This window comes from Alternaria metachromatica (assembly GCF_023757995.1).
Source record: "Alternaria metachromatica strain BMP 0045 chromosome Unknown scaffold_8, whole genome shotgun sequence".
Taxonomy (NCBI): Eukaryota; Fungi; Ascomycota; class Dothideomycetes; order Pleosporales; family Pleosporaceae; genus Alternaria; species Alternaria metachromatica.
Window position 1 is genome coordinate 324277 of NW_026055499.1, and position 18750 is coordinate 343026.

The following is an 18750-nucleotide window of genomic DNA, read 5'->3' on the forward strand; positions in this document are numbered from 1 at the left end:
GGAAGCTGTTGGAGTCGGCGCTCTTGACATCTGATCCATGTTTGTTGATATACACGTCTGGTCCTGCCGGGTTGACTCTGTGTACTTCAAGGTGGCAAGTTCCAAGAGCGTATGGTGGTTTTGGCAGGATCAACCCCTCTACAGATCGAGCGGATGCAGACGACGCGCTCATAAAATACTCTGAACCCGTTTGTTCTAAGAGAAATAACTCCAGGCATCATGTTCGCTGGTATGATGTTGAAGAGACCTGTTCAACGAGCTCGTTTCTCATGATTCCCGTAATACCTAGGTGGAGATGCGGTATGCTTGGGGCTTCCCGAGGTCGTGCCGTTGCTTGGACATGACAGGTATTGACATCGTTTACTGCAGTGGGTATGATTGCTTGATCAACGATGGCCACTTGTGAGGTATTGGAGAATGTACGTTTAGTCTGGGGAAGACGTTGACGAAAACGCCTGGCTTGAGCTTGCACGTGATGACTGTGGGCCGTGCGCGGGACCCTTGCTTAGCTCTTTCACGTCGCGGTCCTTAGCATTCCTGGAGTGCAAGAGCATCGCTAACCACCGACACCGCCCTTCACCCAATTTGCATCCGAATCCCGAAGTTGTAGTTGCAAACACATCGCGACAGCTGCTGCTAGCTTGAGCTGCGCCACATCAACGCCGTTTTCGACCAGCCACAATGGCGCGCGGCCGCCCATCGCGAGCTGCAGCGCGTCGCAGCACGCCTGTTCGCAGCGCAACACCCCAGCAAGACAGCGACGAGGATATGATAGATGCACCAGAATCGCGCGCCGACACACCCAAGGAAGAGGAAGAGGATGCTGAATCAGCAGCTCAGGGAAGCGACGAGGAAGCCGCACCCTCTGAGCGTTCACCTTCTCCAGCAGTTATCCAGCCGTTTCCGCGCAAGAAGCGTCTTGGTCGCCCTCCTAAGAACAGGCCACCGGACTGGAATGTCATCGAGCCCGACAACTCCGAAGGCGGCACGCCCGTCAAGCGCAAGCGGGGACGACCGTCTGGTGGAGGTCGAGGAAGGCCTCCAAAGGGAGGGCCGTCGCATACCACGCGCGTTCCTATAGACAAAGAGGGCAACATGATGGACGTAGTCAACGATGAGGTTGACCTACCAGAAGATGAAGAGGGCGAGCAGAAGGTCGACAAGCTGGGTAACCTCATGGGTGGACGAGACTATCGCGTGCGCATATTCACCATCAAGGGCAGGGGCGACAGACAGTACATGTTGTCGACTGAACCGGCTCGATGCTGTGGGTTTAGGGACAGTTATCTGTTCTTCACCAAGCACATGAAGCTCTACAAGATCATCATCGACGACGCTGAGAAAAGGGACCTGATCGACCGCGACATCATACCTCATTCCTACAAGGGTCGTGCCATCGGTGTCGTCACAGCACGATCTGTCTTCCGCGAGTTTGGCGCGCGCATCATCATCGGCGGCAAGAGGGTCATTGACGATTACTACGTTACAGCAGCAAAGGAAAGTGGCGCAGTAGAGGGTGAACTTGCAGACCCTAACGACAGGCTTCCACCTCCAGGAGAGCCATACAACAAGAACCAATACGTCGCTTGGCATGGTGCCAGTAGTGTCTATCACACCGGTGTGCCCAGTGTACCTACTGCAAATGGCAAGCCTGCCCCTGGAAAACGGAAGGTCAACATCACCTCTGCTAACTGGCAATTTGAGCATGGTCGCGCTGCAAGGTATGCATAAATTTTACACCAATCTATGACTACCAGGACTAACATACCCTAGTCGATTCAACTCGAACCTCTCCAAGCTACGGAAAGCAAATCTCACGGGCGTATACGACCCACATACCAACCTGATGTGTTATCCCAAGGTCACACAACCCACCCATGCACGTTGGGAGGAGGTTCCTGCGGAAGAGACCGACGTACCTCCACTCGTTCGTCGCAAGTATCTCGTGGTCGACTCGGTCTTCCAACAACCTCCCTTCGCCGGCCTGGGCATACCTGGGCCCGACGGTGACTTCGTTGACGTCGGTACCAACGGTCTACCGACCCTGGACGACGAGGACAAGTCGAACATGAAGCCCGAAGAACTACAAGCGTTTGAGCAGATCAAGGCTGAAGAACAAGAGTGGCGCAGCCAATGGGGCGGAGAGAGCACTGACGGTGCGAGAGTGAAACCGAAGATTGGTTTCGTGGGCGTTCCGGTTTGAGACATTCAAACTACATTGATGTCCCAAAACTGTTGTGCTCACATAATTTCATTAGATACCACTGCTGCTTCCAGGACGGGGCGAGGTTGCGAACGATGTAAAAATAGTTGCCATACCTGAGGCTGGGGGTACGACTCGATACACCTCAGTATATGCTTCCTCTTAACAGCAACAACCTCATCGGTCATGGTTATCAGTCTTTTACCTTCGGCGCATCTCGATTCATTGTTAATCATGTCGGTGTTCGACTGATATACTACGTTTATGTCGGAGCTCTACGGTGACCATAGACGGAGCACCAGGCGCTCCTTGATAGAGAACTTCCGACATATCTTCCATCATCTTTTTGTTCACTGCCTGGTCGTATACGCCTTTTTGATGTCATGCGACAGCGAGTGACCGCCTTTGCACACAACATGTCCCGTTTCTTGAGGTCGATACTTGACTGGCTTTGCGTATACGAGTTTGAGAAAATGATAGGTCACTCTTTATTCATGTACGTATCTAAGCTGAACCTGCATCTTTAAGCATCATCTTACTCTTAATGCTTAGCCTGGCGATTGCCCTAGGTGACTCTTGCTTACTTCATGAGTATCCCGAGCTGGCATAGGCAGCAGTTTGACGCTGCTTGCTTTGCGACCATCCGGCATACAAACGCTTGTCGAAGTGATCTAGGCATCAATGCTCGGAATCTCAAGAACACATATTGCACATGAAACATAGGCACACATGACGATGGTGATGACGAAGACTATCGTAATGACTTTTGTGGTTATATTGGTTTCTCGTTTTGTGCTGCGGCCTGAAAATGTACGCGTGACAATGAGACTTCTTTAATGATGCTTAGCATAGTTGCTGGCACTGTGTGCGTGGCAGCAATGGTCTTGATGGAGATATCGGCGCCTAGATCAGCTCTGCTTTGGTTGATTAGGTTCGATATACACGAGAGCCGGTTCATCCATAAGCTTCTTGGTTGTCGCCATTACGTGGCCCGCATTGAACGAGGACGCGTAGGCGGCAGTATCATTGCTGTGATGATCTGGTACTGAGACAGCTACCCAGGGGGCAATGATCGCGGTCGTCGTGAGCATGCTCCCCTTTTCGTATCTCGGATCGTGCCGTATTGGCTTCATGAAAGTCAGCCGACATCCTTATGATTTCTGACGATGAACAGGAGCCATTTCCCATGGGAATACTAATCAGAGCCGCACGTAGTCCTGTACAGCTCATTGGAGCATGCCGTGTAGGCGGTAGTTTTACTGAGGTAGATCCCATGTACTGAGTCAAGAACGCGACGAGTAAGATCTGGACCGTTGGATTGGAAGCGGTTCCGATGCGATAGGTCCGAATTCTGGTGCCTGAAACGGTGACGAGTCGGCCTGTGGAGCAGCGCACGATGTCCACGACAAAGCACGCTCGAGACGCTAGCCTAGTATTACGCAACCCGTCTTTATTCGAGACTGGAATCCTGTTCTCGAAATCCTGCGCATTCAGTCCATTGCGTAGTGGCAACGGACAATGGGACGACCAGACGACGATAAGGCAAAAGTAATTTCGGTGCCGCATGATGATGAGTGCGGCTTAACGAACCACCGGCTTGTCATTTCTTACTACCGGAGAGCCTCCGTCTCACATGTTCGTGAAGTCCGAATGGAAACAGCCAGAAACCCACCAGGGATGCTTTGGTTGAATAAAGCCGGAAACCAAGGGCCTCGTGTGACGCTTCAGTTTGCAGCAGCAATAAAGAAAGGAAGCTAAGGCTAAGCTTCTATGCACATTCCCGGTGCTTCCACGAACAAAGGAACTTTACCCCAGGTTGCGCAAATCTTCCGGCAGTAGGTCGCACTATGGAAGGTGGTTGTAGATTGCAAGGTTGTGTGGGGATATGAAGATGTGTGGGTGGAATGGTTAGCGACGCGGCCAAATAGATTGCAACTATGGGGTGCAGATGCTTCGAGAAGGAATGGCTTCGGGCCTTCATCTACACGTGCCGTGGGTGAAGTATACGAGCATATTGCACGCAATAATTTGGGGGGTGTGCGTGACTGTGAAGACGATGCGGAGGGAGATGGATGCAGCGCGGCGTAAGGGCGTATTGGGTTTGGCTGACGGCATCTTACGACATGCTACATTGAACTTGTTTCGTGTCGCCACTGAGGTGCAGCGAGTGATACAGGTGGGTCGGTGAGAAGGCTAATATCAGCTTGTGCTACGCCGCGACTGCACGTCGGAGTTGGATGAGGCCGTTTACGCCTGCTTCAGAAGGGGGCAGAAGGCCGTGGAGGAGCGGCGCCGCCCTCTGAGACTGGTAGCGACGGCACAGCGACACAGGAACGAAATCCGGGCAGCTGTAAGACGACTGCAACACACTCCCCTGACTTGGGTCGTGAAACGATGGACGGCCCGCGGCTGATGGCTGAGTTCCTAGCGTAGGGGGGCGTGTGTCGGAGTGGGCACAATTAGCTCGGCCCCGATGCGGGCAAGCGTTCAAGGGGTCCAGAAGTGCGCTTGGCAGCTGCCTATTAAAGGGTCCGTAGATGCCACCTGTCCTCAGCGCCGCACAGCCCGGGTTCTAGTGATAATCACCCACTATGCCCACTCAGAGCTCCATCCTACATCGACTTCACCATGGCTCAGTACACCTTCGACTCTAGTCTCTTTTCCCAAACCATCAACAACTCCGCCATGACTTCCACGCCCCTTCCCCCACCATCAGTCGAGGCCATGCCTACTACTATCAAAATGGAGATGATCGAGAACTACGACCACTCACCCTCACCCGCACACCACTCGTCCAACTCATCGGAAGCATCACAAACACCAGCGCCCGAGAGCAATGGCTCAAAACCCGTCAAGAAGCGCAAGTCGTGGGGGCAGGTGCTCCCCGAGCCCAAGACCAGCCTGCCTCCACGGAAGCGGGCCAAGACCGAGGACGAGAAGGAGCAACGGCGCATCGAGCGTGTAAAGCGCAACCGCCTCGCCGCCCACAACTCCCGCGAACGGAAGCGCCAAGAATACGAAGTCCTCCAGACCGAGAAGGACGAGCTCGAGGCCAACATGCAGGCCTACAAACAAAAGATGGCTGAGATGGAGGCCGAGCTAAGATATTTCCGCTCCAAGTACCCCGGCGAAGCACCACAACCTGTGTTCGACCTCGCTACACCACCCCGCGACACCTTCGACACCATCTGCCCTGCGCAGATTCCCACCTCCTTCCCCAGCCCAGAGTCAATGGACTCGATGGACTCACCCCGTGACTCATCGTGCCAACCTGAGACTCCCCCATCAAGCTTTGAGGCTTCTCCCGAATTCGACTCGACACAATATCCTGCCGCGATATTGTGCGACCTGCCGTGTCAGTCGACTTCGGGGGCCTCTCTACGGGCGACCTGGGCCTACCTCTCTCTCTTCAACCTTACGCTCCAGTCGACGAAAAGTCTGTCGTCATGGAGAACTTCTTCGACTTCGACCCGTTCCCAAAGTGCAGTCCAACAACGACTGCCCCAATGGAACCCCCTTTTAGCATGGTCGATTCTTCTTCAGTCGATGCCTTCGGTCCAACATCCTTTGACCACGGTTCTTACTCAAACTCTTACGGCTTTCTTGACGGCTTTGATGCAAAGTTCAACGACTTGCAGAGTGCCTCTGGCGCAACTTCGGTTAGCGACGAGGCCCTCGCAGCGGGACAACTTTAGCACTGACGCCATCAAGAGATCCACCAAGGGGGCGAAGAAGCAAACCGAGTTGGTGGATGGTGGCTGTGGATCACGAATGATGAGGTCTTCCAGGCCTAGACAATTGGGTCGGCGTAAGGTTCGGTCATTGAGGTTAACAGGGGCATTGGGTTGGGAAAATATGGAGTGTGGCATCACTACCGGGCGTCGGACGGCGTCATGAGCGTGTACACTCTTGTAGCAACAGTTTCGTTTTAGACTTGGTAACCATTCTGGATATCGCTTCCTGGATAGGCTATGGCGGACAAAATTCACCAAGGGCTGGTGCCTTTATCTAGCCAAATACCACGATCTACCACTTCATTACTTCGTCCCATCGTGATGTTTCCTCAATGTTGTTGATGCTCTACCCTTTCGCATGTGCTTTTTGTTGAGTACCAAAGTTCCCCACTGCCGCTCCACCAGGGCCACCGATTCTCCACGATTCTGCCCCCTTCCAGCTTCCCACGCTAAGCATCCCAACCCTCCGCTTCGGACTCCGGCTCAGCTGAGGCGAGACTGACTTCGCATGCAGGCTGACGCCAGCCGCCTCCACTCAAAACTACTTGCCCAGCAGCCACGATGACATGAGAACCAACTTATTTCTAGGTCGCCTAATGACGTGACCGGAGTACGTACACAGGGTCTATTCATAGGCCGTTACGGATGTCTGGCTTCCGTGGACTCCGTCAATACGAATGGCGCAGTCGAGTAATTCTCACACGACTCAGCTCGTCCCGTACCTATGATAGACGGACGAACGTGAAATTCGGCCTTCGCGATTGTGCGTGAGGTTTATCGGCCTTCGCTTACAAGGTCTACTAAGCCATCAACACCATTTTGGCGTCGCAGGGAACATGGCATGCGAGAACAGCATGTACACCGCACGAACATTCACACCGCGTTTTGGCCCCACCAACACAGGAATCTAGAACCACATGCTGTTAAGGAGATCGTCTTTGAGTTATTTGACTTCCATTCGTTACTTTCGTAGCTATCTAGGGGCCCACGCCGCTTGCAAGCATGCAATGCAATGCAACGCAACTACCGATGTTACTCGCAAAAGTCCGTTGTCACTTGTAGATGTTACTCCCTTGCTTTGCTTTACTAGCTAGCTAGCCAGACCCCTTGCTGGTACCGGGGATGTTCTCCCTAGAGGCCGAGCGCACGTCTGTCGCTCTTCGCTCTGGTGGTGATAGCTTATTTGGTGACTTGGTCGACAGGCGCGGGCTTGTTCGAGTCGGTGGCGGGGGCGCCCTGGCCGGTGTGGCCCTTCTTTGGTGCAAGGCCGCCGCCAGAGGCGTTCATGCCTTCGATAGCTGCGTCGTGTCAGTGCTTGCGTCTTTTGCAGTTATGTTTTCTTCCTTCGTTGTGGTTTGGAAAAGAGCTTGGGATGCGGAGAGGGGTAGGTGGGGCAGCCGGGTCGTACCTTCGCCCTTCTCGATTTCAGGCATGGGAGCGACGTTGTTCTTGGTGTGCTCGAGGGTTGACTGGTATCTGTTAGTCTCAAACTTGAGATGTGCGATGGTAAATGAGGGTACGTACGTCTCCAGAGGCGCCGTGGACAGCGTCCTTGCCGACCTCGATGGGGCCGTTGTCTGAGGATCCGTCTCCGTTGCGAGGCATGATGAAGTATGTGAGTAAGGTTTGGTTGGTGTAGTAGTAGTTGGGCTTGAGCTGAAAGTAAGAGCAGTGGAAGATTTGTGAGTGTGAGTATGAGGGGTAAGAAGTTCTCGTCGCGATCAATTTGTGTCATCGCGATGATGTATTTTGCTGTGATGTCATGGTGGAGAAACGTACCTGCAGAGCGGGTCACAACCACGTACAACACTGCCTCACGATCATTATGAGCTCGAGTTTGTTTAATGAAGACTTCATGAAATTAGGTAATAGAACTCGCAGTGGTGGCTGCATAGGCATGTATCTGCAACGGCTCGTAGAGCATGATTGCATCGTGTTCTTTGGATGATGCGTATGTAGCCCGGGCAACTCAGGCATCCTTGTGAAACATCAAACCCTAGGAAAACTCTTCGAGAGACTGAAGCTCTGATTACCATTTCTTGGTCGTCTGAGAACCGATTTCCTGTGATTGATCCCTGCCATGGCTTTCCAGGTGGTCGAAGTACGATGGGTTCTGGAGTTGGGTGAGGCACGGTGCAGCCATGTGACGAAACTGCTACGCTGGAAGCCAGCTGGGAAGTTGCTGGGTGCGGAAGGCATGGCTGCGCAGATCTCAATGTCTGTAGCGGGCGCAACACCTGCTCTACATCAGACGACAGTGGGGCAAGATACGTCTGAGATATAACCGAAGTCATGCTGGAGAGCATCGAAAGTTCTTAACTTGAAACTGTAAGGAGTACCGTAATTATTGATTCTGTGTCAACTGGTAGGCCAAGAACAAGGCGACAGCTGCGAAATATGCTAAACATGCACATGCAACCAGAAGCCTATCTTGCGCTTCTGACCCATCCGACCACACCAACACTATATCCTACTAACCCACCGACCCTTTCACGTTCCCTCTTTGCCTCCTCTTGCCACTTCCTCAATTCGCCCACAAGCTCAGGATCCTTGACCACGATGTCTCCATGTAGTCGCAGGAACACACTCATCCAAGCCTGCACCAGCTCGTAGTCTCGACGTTCTTGTAGTCTCGCGGTCAACGCCTCAATGAACGTTCGTAGCTCAGTGTAAGGCTCCGTCGTGTCAAGGGTGCGAATTGCGATGTCAGCGGCCGATGGAGGAAGGGAAGAGAGGTGGCTTAGGAGAGGTGTATATTGGCCAGTTTCGGTCGCATGTGCAAGGTGACGGCTGAACACATCGGTAGCCGTGGCGGCGCTAGAACGCGAAGCAAGCGCGGAGCTGGAGATGCGAGATTTAGGGTCTTGGTCGAGTGGTGCGAGAGCAGTGTTGTCTGCCCCTTGAATCTGATTTTGACCAAGAGACGGAAGGAAGAAAGGCGCCTTCTCTGGCGCTTTGGGGGCCTCCTTGGGCTTGTTGCGGGCACGGATGACATCGAGATGTAACAATGTCTGCCAGCGAGACTTCGGAACCAAGCTGAGTGTTGTGATCTTGTCGCTGAGTTGGTCCATGACTGGCACTGTAACTTCATCCTGATCCTCGTCTTCTGCCTGCTCTTCTGTCGCAGCGTCAACGACGGCGACACCGCCCTCGCCAGATGCTGTCGGCGCATTCACTTCGACAACATCATTTTCTGTTATTTGGCGGGTTGAAACATGGGTGAAGAGTGTTCGGTTTGTCCAAATGTGCACACCAACCTCGCCATCCAGTCCGGTAGCGAGGAACTCGCCCGAAGGTGAAAAGGCCACTGTGTTAACCTTTCGGCGAAGTTTCATGGCGTCGATAAGATGGCCCGTCGGTAAGTCCCATACCCTGACTGTGGAGTCAGAGGCTGCAGAAATGATCCATCGGCCGTCGCTTGAAAATGTGTAGTCGAGAGTCTGCAACGCGGCATGGGACTTCGATGCCCATAACTCTCGAATGAGTTTCTTGGTGGTAATGTCCAATACACGGATTGAGCCATCGTCACAGCTCAGTGCTATCAGATCACTGTTCCGGTGGTAGCGTAGACCGTGAATCTTCGTCATGGGGTACCAGTCGATCTCGTGAAATAAAATGCCGGTAGCAAAGTCCCAGAACTAAAAGATATTTAGTATTGACCAGCAGTGGGAGAAAAAGTTACTCACCTTAACTTTACCATCATCGGAGCAGCTTATCAGCGTACGGTTCAGGCCATCTACGGCAAGACCAGTGATAGCTCCTTTGTGTTTGCCTTCGCCCTTTGCAAACTTCCGTGGCGAATCTTCTGCAAAGTCCATAGCCTCCTCGGCCTGTAGTTGTCGGAGTTTGTATTGTTTGGCTTCCGCCGGAGTGAGTCGAGCGGGAAACCTGCGACGGAATTGGCCAGACTGCAAGTTGTACATATCAATGGAGCCACCAGCGGAACCTATCACAGCAAACGTGCCGCAGGACGAGATTGCGACGCTCTTGACCTCTGTAGCGTCGCCTGTCTCGAATGCCCATCTACCAGCCCGTTTGCGCCCCCAGAACCAGGTTCTCGCAGTCTTGTCACCAGCGTGTCCTGTGACAATGCTCTCCCATCCAGTCATGTTGACCTCTGTAGCTTTCTTGTCCTGGCCCTTGACCTTGGATGAATTGGTCCAGATGCCAGATACGCCAGGCATCGCGCCCATGCCGCCGTCGCGGTTGAGAGAACAAGCCATGCAGGTGATGGCTGGCGCTTTCAGGTCTTCCAACTTGATATGGTGCTTGGAAGTCTCGGCGTTTCCGTTCAAGAGGCCCATCTTCTTCGCTTTCTTCTGAAGAGCACCCTGGCTGAGCTCTGTGCTTTGCCCGTCGCGTCGCAAACTCCAGCCCCACAAGCTTCGGTCTTGACTCGAGCTAAGAAGCCATTTGCCGACATCGTCGGAGCCATCTGAATTGGAGGGGAGGAAGCGAAGAGTGGAAACTGGCGCAGCATGGCCGCCACGGGAATGCAAGATGCGCGGTAGGGGCGAGAAGGGTGTTTCGTCGAAGATCCATGTCTTTAAAGAGTTGTCCAAGCCACTAGACACAATGACAGCCTGTCCAGCGAGGAATTCAATCTTACTTATGCCGCCACCTACGCCTCCGCTGACAGCCGGGGGTGGGCCATGAGCTCCGCGCAAAGTACCGGTCTTGCGACCGCCTTTGTTTAGGTCCCAGAAGGTAATGTCGCCGCTCTGAGTACTGGCTGTCGCCATGACACCGTCTTCACGACCATCGTCGCCAGCACCTAGTCCGTCGGTCCTGAAGGAAATTGATGTCACTGGGTATTTCTGCGAGCCACCTGTGTTCAGGCGCATAACCTCCTTGTCGGCGCGAATGTCGTGGACTGTAATTGGGCCGGACTTGTATGCGATAGCGAGGAGGGACAAAGCGGGCGTCGGCTGTAGGGCGGTCACAGAGCCGAAGTCTGCGGCTGGCGGGAGAAGCGTGTATAGCAGCTTGGCAGTGCTGATGTTCCAAATCTCGACAGAGCCGTCCTTTCGGCCTACGAATATCTTGTTCAGATACGTGGGCATGTTGCAGATGCAGCCCGAGAGGTCACTGGACGATGCGCCGTGGAGGGTCGTGTAGTGCTCGCGGGTAGCTGTCCTCCAAACCTCGATCTTGTACTTGCCGCATCCTACTATCCATTCTCCGAGGACGACCAATTTTCTGATGCGCTGTATGCCGCCGCGTGGTATCTCTAGCTCAGCAATCTTTTTCCCGCGCTGGTATACCCACACGCCGCGCTCGTGTTCTTTCTTGTAGCTTGACCAAGCTGCAAAGACGACCTTGTTCCATGCTACTGTGGCAGTAATCTCCTCGGGGGTTTGCGGTCGAGTTATGAAGACGAGATTGAGTCCGCGCTTGAGGTCGTACGTTTGGAGAGAGCGGCCGACCGAGGTAGTGATCTGGAAGGTCGTCTTGCCGAGCGGGAGTGCTGTAAATGGAACACTTGTAGGCGACACAAGGCCAACAGTCTATCATGGAGTCAGTCGTGCGCGAGTGCTTGGTCGCGCCATGGAAGCTTACTCGGAACGGCGCAAATATCTTGGACTGGCGGATCTGTGTTGCGACGTGCTTTTCACCTTCGTGCCGTGTCCTCTGACGCTTGGTCACTGGGCCGCTGCTGGCACTCTGCTGTACCTTGGGGCCTGCCATGTTGGGTGTAGGTTGGGAAAGGACGACCGGGGCGCATGCATCAACTGGCTGGTGTTGCAGCCGCGAACGCGACCAGAACTTTTTTTGCGGAGATGAGATGATCAGATAAGATTAGATTAGATCGCGTGACGGCGCCAAGCGATCGACTCAGGGTCCACCGCCTTGCATAGCAAAAACAATAGCGACAAGTTTCCATGCTGTATGGTGAATTATTCTCTACATTGTAGCTCATGTATACATCAGCGATAACGCGCTCTCAAGACATAGGGATTCGATCGACTATGACCGGCTTCATCTGATCGTCTTCTACAAACATGGGGACGCGGAACGGGGTATCCCCGAAGCCTGGGTACAAGTCAACCTGGGCGGGCGCTGTTCCGATGTGATGTGCAACACGTGGCGCGCGTGTAGCCTCGCTGCAGCCCGAAGGTGGACATCTAGAGCTCGAAACGGCACAGCATATGCAAGTCTGTCCATTAAGATCGTGGCATTCGACCATGCTGCCAAGTTGCGCTGAGTGACGTACCGCGTCGTGAAAGTGTTTCGCATTTCCTAATGTCTAGAGACTCATCTTCTACTGCGCTCCAAAGAACGAAGGCGCTGTGAGGATACTGTCGCCAAACGTCCACTGTCCATTTCCCCCACGGCGCACGGGTGCAAGGCGTACCGCGTAGCATGGAGCAGCCACTTTCCCGCACAGCCAGTTCCGAGAGCACACGATCATGGCGACAGCTCTCCAGTGCGAGCGGCGCGTCCGCAGGCGGCCAAAAGGCAAGATCGAGCGAGCCTGAGACGGGCGGGCGCAATGTAGAGCGTCCCAGCGTGTCCGTCCCCTCGCTCGGTGCCGCAGCGATTCGACAGAGCCTGCCCGCACGCCGCCCGTCCAAGGCATCTGATAGCAGCATCTTTGAGTATTTTGGACATGCCTGGTCTGGCTCCGCTCTCGACGACTCGGATGCCACGCCCACGCTAGAGAGCACCCGGGGAAGTCTTGCAAGCGCCCCAGTTAATCCTCTGCTGCTGCCGGATTCTTTCCGACAGCCGCGATCTGACGCGGGCACTGCAGCAACAGAGTCGAAGCGACTATCCATATCCTCATTCGTTTCTGCCATCTCCAACCGCGGATACAGTTGGAGTGGAAAAAGTTCCGTGTCGGGCTCAGAACCAGACGGTACGTACGTCATGGGCCACCACGGCTGCGCCATGAGCTTTTTCACATGCACACTCCAGACAGTCCAAGTTGACCCACTAACTCTACCCAGCCAGGATGGACAACCCACACGGTACCACGACGGCCACCTCGTCGCTCTCCGTCACTACCTCGAGCCAGAATGGCAGTCTCGGCACCAAAACCTCGCCCACGCAATTGCTCTTCCCCCAAGACCAGCCCGCCAACGGCCAGACGGCGAGCCCCAACACCGCCCCGGCCCACCCCGCCTCTCCCCACGCTGGACAGCCCCCTCTATCGACGCAGCCCCGCCGCTCGCGAAGTCGGACGGCACAGAGACGCATCAGCGGAAGCACGGCGACCAGTAGCAGTCCGGCAAGCCGGGAGATGAGAGAGAAGAAGCCGACCAAGGGCATAATCGGCGTGTGTGCGCTCGAGTCAAAGGCACGCAGCAAGCCTGCGCGCAACATCTTCGGCAAGCTGGTGGACGAGTTTGAAGTCAAGATCTTTGGCGATAAGATCATCTTGGACGAGGCCGTCGAGAACTGGCCTGTGTGCGATTTCCTCATCTCCTTCTTCTCCGATGGCTTCCCACTGGATAAGGCAATTGCCTACACCAAATTGCGAAAGCCCTTCTGCGTAAACGACCTGCCCATGCAGCAGGTGCTGTGGGATCGCCGTCTGTGTCTTGGTATACTGGATAAGCTCAACGTTCCTACGCCGAAACGTATTGATGTCAGTCGCGACGGTGGGCCCAAGCTGCCATCGGCCGAGTTCGCGAAAGCCCTGTACGAAAGAACAGGCCTGAGGCTGGAAGGACCCGAAGACGGCACTGGTGGAGGCTCCCCGGCACCGAAATCCGTTGAACTCATCGACGACAACAACACGATCCGCGTCGACGGCGTTACCCTCACCAAACCATTCGTTGAGAAGCCAGTGAGCGGCGAAGACCATAACATACACATCTACTTCCACAAGAAAGATGGAGGCGGCGGCCGGAGGCTGTTCAGGAAGATCAACAACAAGAGCTCAGAAAAGGATGAAACTCTCGAAGTACCCAGGGGCATCCTTGAACCGACAGGCAGTTACATCTATGAGCAATTTCTCCAGGTAGAAAACTCTGAGGATGTCAAAGCATATACGGTCGGACCAACCTTTTGCCATGCCGAAACAAGAAAGTCACCTGTCGTTGACGGTCTTGTTAAGCGCAATCCTAGCGGCAAAGAAGTCCGCTATGTTACAAAACTGAGCGAGTCCGAGGCAGCGATAGCAGCTAAGATCTCAGAAGGGTTTGGACAACGAGTGTGTGGATTCGATCTACTGCGCACTGGAGACCAGAGCTATGTTATCGACGTCAACGGATGGAGCTTCGTGAAAGACAACGGTGATTATTACGACAAGGCGGCCAACATTCTTAAGGAGATGTTTTTGAAGGAAATTGCGCGAAAACAACGCAAAGACGCCGCTCAACACGCGGCTGCAGATGCCCAAGCTGGTACAGATAGTGCTGGCAATTCTATAAAGGGCGCCTCGGGCCATCGCAAGACGCTTGGAAAGCTGTTCAAGAGTCCGAGCATGTCAAGGGTGGGCAACCATGCTCACAATCTCCAACATATGCGGCAGTCCAACACGATGCCTTCGTCACCTGACACATCACTCAGCTCTACGCCCATAGCATCCTCACCTAGTTTCGAGAAGCCCAACCCCGCCTCAGTGCTAAGTCCCGCAACAATCACCACTACTTCTACCTCGACCCCAGAAGGGCCAATGTCGGAACCTGAGATTACGCTTCCGCCTGCCTTCGATGACGATGACGATCTGCATCTTGAACAGGAAAGGTCAATGTCGGAAGATCATCTGGAGGTGCCTCCTCCGGCAACCGCGGCGCAATGGAAGCTTAAAGGTGTTGTGTCAGTCATTCGCCATGCGGACAGGACCCCGAAACAGAAGTTCAAGTACACCTTCCATTCTAAACCATTCGTCGACTTGCTCAAGGGCCACCAGGCTGAAGTATTGCTGATCGGTGAGATAGCGTTGCAGAGCGTGAGTGATGCAGTCAAGGTAGCTCTAGATGAAGGTCTCGAGGACACTAAGAAGCTGCGCGAGCTGCAACTGTATCTGAACAAGAAGGGCGCTTGGCCTGGAACCAAAGTTCAGATCAAGCCCATGTTCCGCAAAAGACGTAAGGAAGAGTTGCTACCGGGAGAGACTCTACCCGAAGAGGTACCGGAAGCTCCACAGCCAGAGTCAACAACTGCTGAGGGCACGGAAAAGACTGCCGCTGCCGGCGAGGACGAACCAGAGCTACTCAAGAACCGAAGTGATTCCATGTCTGGCGTTACATTGTCTCGCATCACTGCGCAAGATAACAACATGGTCCTTGATAAGCTCCAACTGATTATCAAATGGGGAGGCGAACCGACGCACTCCGCTAGACATCAAACGCAGGACATGGGCGCGAACTTCCGCAACGATCTTTTGCTGATGAACAGGGACGTATTAGATGATGTCCACATCTTCAGCAGTTCAGAGCGACGAGTGACCACCAGCGCACAAATCTTCGGGGCGTCATTCTTGGAGAAGGAGCAGTACCAGTCCGAACACATCTCAGTACGCAAGGACCTTCTAGATGACTCAAACGCGGCAAAGGACGTCATGGACAAAGTCAAGAAGAAGCTCAAGACCTTGCTACGCGCAGGCGACAAAGCTCCGCCTCAGTTCGCATGGCCAAAGGACGTACCAGAGCCATACATTGTCGTTCGGCAGGTTGTGGATTTGATCAAGTTCCATCAGCGTGTCATGAACCACAACTTCAAGAAGATTGAGTCAGAAGCCATTTCTTCACTAGCTGCATTGAACTCTCCACCATCGGAAGGACAAACGACAGGGCAGTCTCAGTACACTAACGTCAATCACATCCAAACACGCTGGTGTTGTAATGAAGGGCCAGAGTTGTTCAAGGAGCGATGGGAGAAGCTGTTCAAGGAATTTGGAGACGCAGACAAAGTCGATCCAAGCAAGATTTCTGAGCTATACGATACTATGAAGTTCGACGCTCTCCATAACCGCGCCTTCCTTGAATGGGTATTCACTCCCGATGCCAGCTTTGTGGATGAAGACTCGGTCGCAGACGGATCGAAGCAGACCACACCCGACAACAGCTCAGCCAAGTCTATACCCGTCGGTCCGACACCGTCAGATGCCCAGCTTAAGGCCGAGGCAAAGGAGCAGAGCGCGGAGAAGACCCATGACCGCGGTAGCCTCTCCCACCGTATGGGTTTCAGGCGCAAGTCTGAGATTACCGTCAAAGCCCCAGCGCCTCCGTCCTATGTACACGAGTCTTATTTCAAGCTGTACTCAGGTCTGGGTACTGCAGCCTCCAAAGCGCAAACCGATGCGAGACTGGTCAAGCTGCGCGAGATGTATCACTTGTGCAAGGTTCTGTTCGATTACATCGGGCCACAGGAGTACGGTATCGAGAGTGAGGAGAAGCTAGAAATTGGCTTGCTCACATCGTTACCACTTCTTAAAGAGATCGTTGGAGACCTAGAAGAGCTGCAGGCATCGGACATGCCCAAGTGTTTCTTCTACTTCACCAAGGAGTCGCATATCTACACACTGCTCAACTGCATCCTGGAGGGCGGTATCAAGACCAAGATCGAACGCAATGCTATCCCAGAGCTCGACTACTTGTCACAGATCAACTTCGAGCTGTACGAATCGGAGAATGCTAGTATTGACGATAAACCGCATACTTTCAACTACAGCATTCGCATTACTCTATCGCCAGGATGTCACGCCTTTGCTCCGCTCGATGTGTAAGTCAAATGAATATACGCAATGCAATACGACAGTCGCTAACATGGGCAGACAACTGGACTCACGCCATATGATCGGTTTTGCACCACGTCGCAGTCTCACTCTCCACCAAGACTGGAAAGAAGTTCTCGAGACTCTTCGGGCAAAATTCCACACGTAAGCGCATTTCACCTCCCTCAATTTACGTCAGAAAACCATACTGATATGATTTAGTGTCAAACTACCTAAATCCTTCGTCGCCATTGACCTTAGCGAGAAGGTTCCCGAAGCTTTTGAGCGTAGCAGCAGCAGCAGCGTGAAAGGCAAAGAGCACAACATGACCGAGAGCGAAGAGCGCGGTAGATCAGATGAGAGAGACGAAGATGCCTCTCACATTCCTATTGCAGATGCACATGGCAACATCATCAGCCCAGGAGAGATCGTGAGTCCGGAGCGCTTGGCGCTAAACAAGGAGATCAGCCCCGCCGGCTTGCCGCCGCCGGCGATGGATGCTGAGAAAGAGTAGAGATGAGAGCAGTCATTCGCTTTCAAATTGGGAGGCTGTTTAAGCATTTCGCATTCGTTGCATGGACTGGTGTTAGTGGGTGGCGTGTGGAGTCTCTGTACAGTATGTGGCTTCTACAGCAGTTCTAACCGCATCGCTAGCATTTTACCATATCAAGCTGCATACTGAGAAATGGACTTTGGTTTCCGCTCAGCCCCGTTCGGCGCTCGTAATCATCTTCGAGAATATCAAGCTCCATACTGCCATCTGTCTTGCCTGGAGCGCGTCCTTGTACATGGCCGGATACTGCCACTTGGGAACACTCCAGAACAAGAACGCGAAAACCCATGTTCGTCCGATGAACGCGCCGAACCAACTCTCTTTGACTGACTTCAGCTCTCTCTGATAACCAAATGCAGGCAGGAAGTGCTGCAAGAAGATCGTCTCCGCCAAACAAGCGAAGAAGTTGATCATAAACCACCAGATGTCTGTCCATCCATCACGACCTATCTGCCAACTCACAACCCCATGAGATACCCCAGAAAGCCCAAACACGACAAGAGCAACAAACGCTTTGCATTCGTAGGAGTCGGAACGGAGGTTGAGCTGGCGAGCAAGAGCTCTTCCGATACACGTATACGGCTGAAGAGCAATCTTATGCCAGAATCGGGACCAGAATGTTCTCAAAGAAGTAATAGACGTCGGGTTTCCAAACAGCGGAGGCCAATCACAAGGACGGTCCAGGCCGATGCTGACAAAGAGACTGGCTAGTATCGCGTTGTTTCCGTCTAGGTACACGACGCTTTGCCAGATCCAGAGGACCGAGACGTAGGCCCGGGTCAGGACGTCTCGCGTAGAGATTTCGTACCAGCGTCGGAGTAGCATTTGTTTCTCTTCAGAGACGTCCTCGGGATATATCTCGCCGAAGATTGCGCTGACGAGAGCGGGTAGGATGGTGAAGTTGAGGTAGTAGTAGATCGGCAGTTTTACTAGTCGTAAGAATAGGAAGACTGAAATTTGCTGATCTTGTTCGTTTGAGCTGCTGATAATTTTCGGTTCTGGACTAACACCGATGAGTTGCGGATTACCCCACAAGCGATAGGTTGCTTTCCACTGGTATTGCAACCGAGCAAATCGACTGAGGGGCGGTGATGTAGCAGGCAGGCGCGGAAAGGTCCATTTTCGTATGTAAAGTAGACACATTATGTGCGGTATATTGAGTACCATGGCCTGAGTCCACAGACTTGTCAGGCCGGGTATCCATATGAAGTGTTTGGAGGATGTGATGGAGAGTGAGGCAAAGAGGAGGAAGAAGGGTAGGAAGTAGTAACGATGGGTCTGACTGTGGCAGTGTAGTGCAAAGTGGAAGATCAGGATTGATATGGCTAGGTAAATTATGGGGATGAAGAGGTGGAGAGGCATGATAGTATGGTGTGGATGAGGTTGGTGGAGGATGAAGCGAAGTCATTTGGGGCTTTGCCTCTTCTTATCGGCAGAACATCCTCGCAAGCTGACGCAGATCGTCAGCATGCCATGAGGCGTCACCCAGACGGAAAGAGATCCTCACATGCTAAAGCTGACGACTGTATCTGAGCATGTATCTAGACGTACAGGAACACGTACGCCTCTCTTAATGCATCTCCATAACTTTCAC

General features: G+C 53.4%; 5 protein-coding genes across 5 annotated transcripts; 3 read left to right on the top strand and 2 right to left on the bottom strand.

Annotated features, from left to right (window-relative positions):
* Positions 1 to 681: 681 nt before the first annotated feature.
* On the top strand, positions 682 to 2203 carry J4E83_004547 (uncharacterized protein; the record flags this gene model as incomplete). The annotated part of the gene is made up of 2 exons (XM_049331475.1): positions 682 to 1721; positions 1774 to 2203. 2 exons carry the CDS (start codon positions 682 to 684, stop codon positions 2201 to 2203), a joined length of 1470 nt encoding a protein of 489 aa, XP_049189249.1.
* A 2628-nt stretch (positions 2204 to 4831) lies between these two features.
* J4E83_004548 (uncharacterized protein) lies at positions 4832 to 5898 on the top strand (the record flags this gene model as incomplete). Its single annotated transcript, XM_049331476.1, has 2 exons — positions 4832 to 5558; positions 5630 to 5898. 2 exons carry the CDS (start codon positions 4832 to 4834, stop codon positions 5896 to 5898), a joined length of 996 nt encoding a protein of 331 aa, XP_049189250.1.
* A 1218-nt stretch (positions 5899 to 7116) lies between these two features.
* On the bottom strand, positions 7117 to 7542 carry J4E83_004549 (uncharacterized protein; the record flags this gene model as incomplete). Its single annotated transcript, XM_049331477.1, has 3 exons — positions 7117 to 7235; positions 7346 to 7406; positions 7462 to 7542. 3 exons carry the CDS (start codon positions 7540 to 7542, stop codon positions 7117 to 7119), a joined length of 261 nt encoding a protein of 86 aa, XP_049189251.1.
* Positions 7543 to 8363: 821 nt separating this feature from the next.
* Positions 8364 to 11625, bottom strand: J4E83_004550 (uncharacterized protein; the record flags this gene model as incomplete). The annotated part of the gene is made up of 3 exons (XM_049331478.1): positions 8364 to 9575; positions 9624 to 11444; positions 11497 to 11625. The coding sequence occupies 3 exons, from the start codon at positions 11623 to 11625 to the stop codon at positions 8364 to 8366; spliced, it is 3162 nt and encodes a 1053-aa protein (XP_049189252.1).
* Positions 11626 to 12892: 1267 nt separating this feature from the next.
* J4E83_004551 (uncharacterized protein) lies at positions 12893 to 17117 on the top strand (the record flags this gene model as incomplete). The annotated part of the gene is made up of 3 exons (XM_049331479.1): positions 12893 to 16611; positions 16664 to 16768; positions 16826 to 17117. The coding sequence occupies 3 exons, from the start codon at positions 12893 to 12895 to the stop codon at positions 17115 to 17117; spliced, it is 4116 nt and encodes a 1371-aa protein (XP_049189253.1).
* Between the last annotated feature and the right edge of the window lie 1633 nt (positions 17118 to 18750).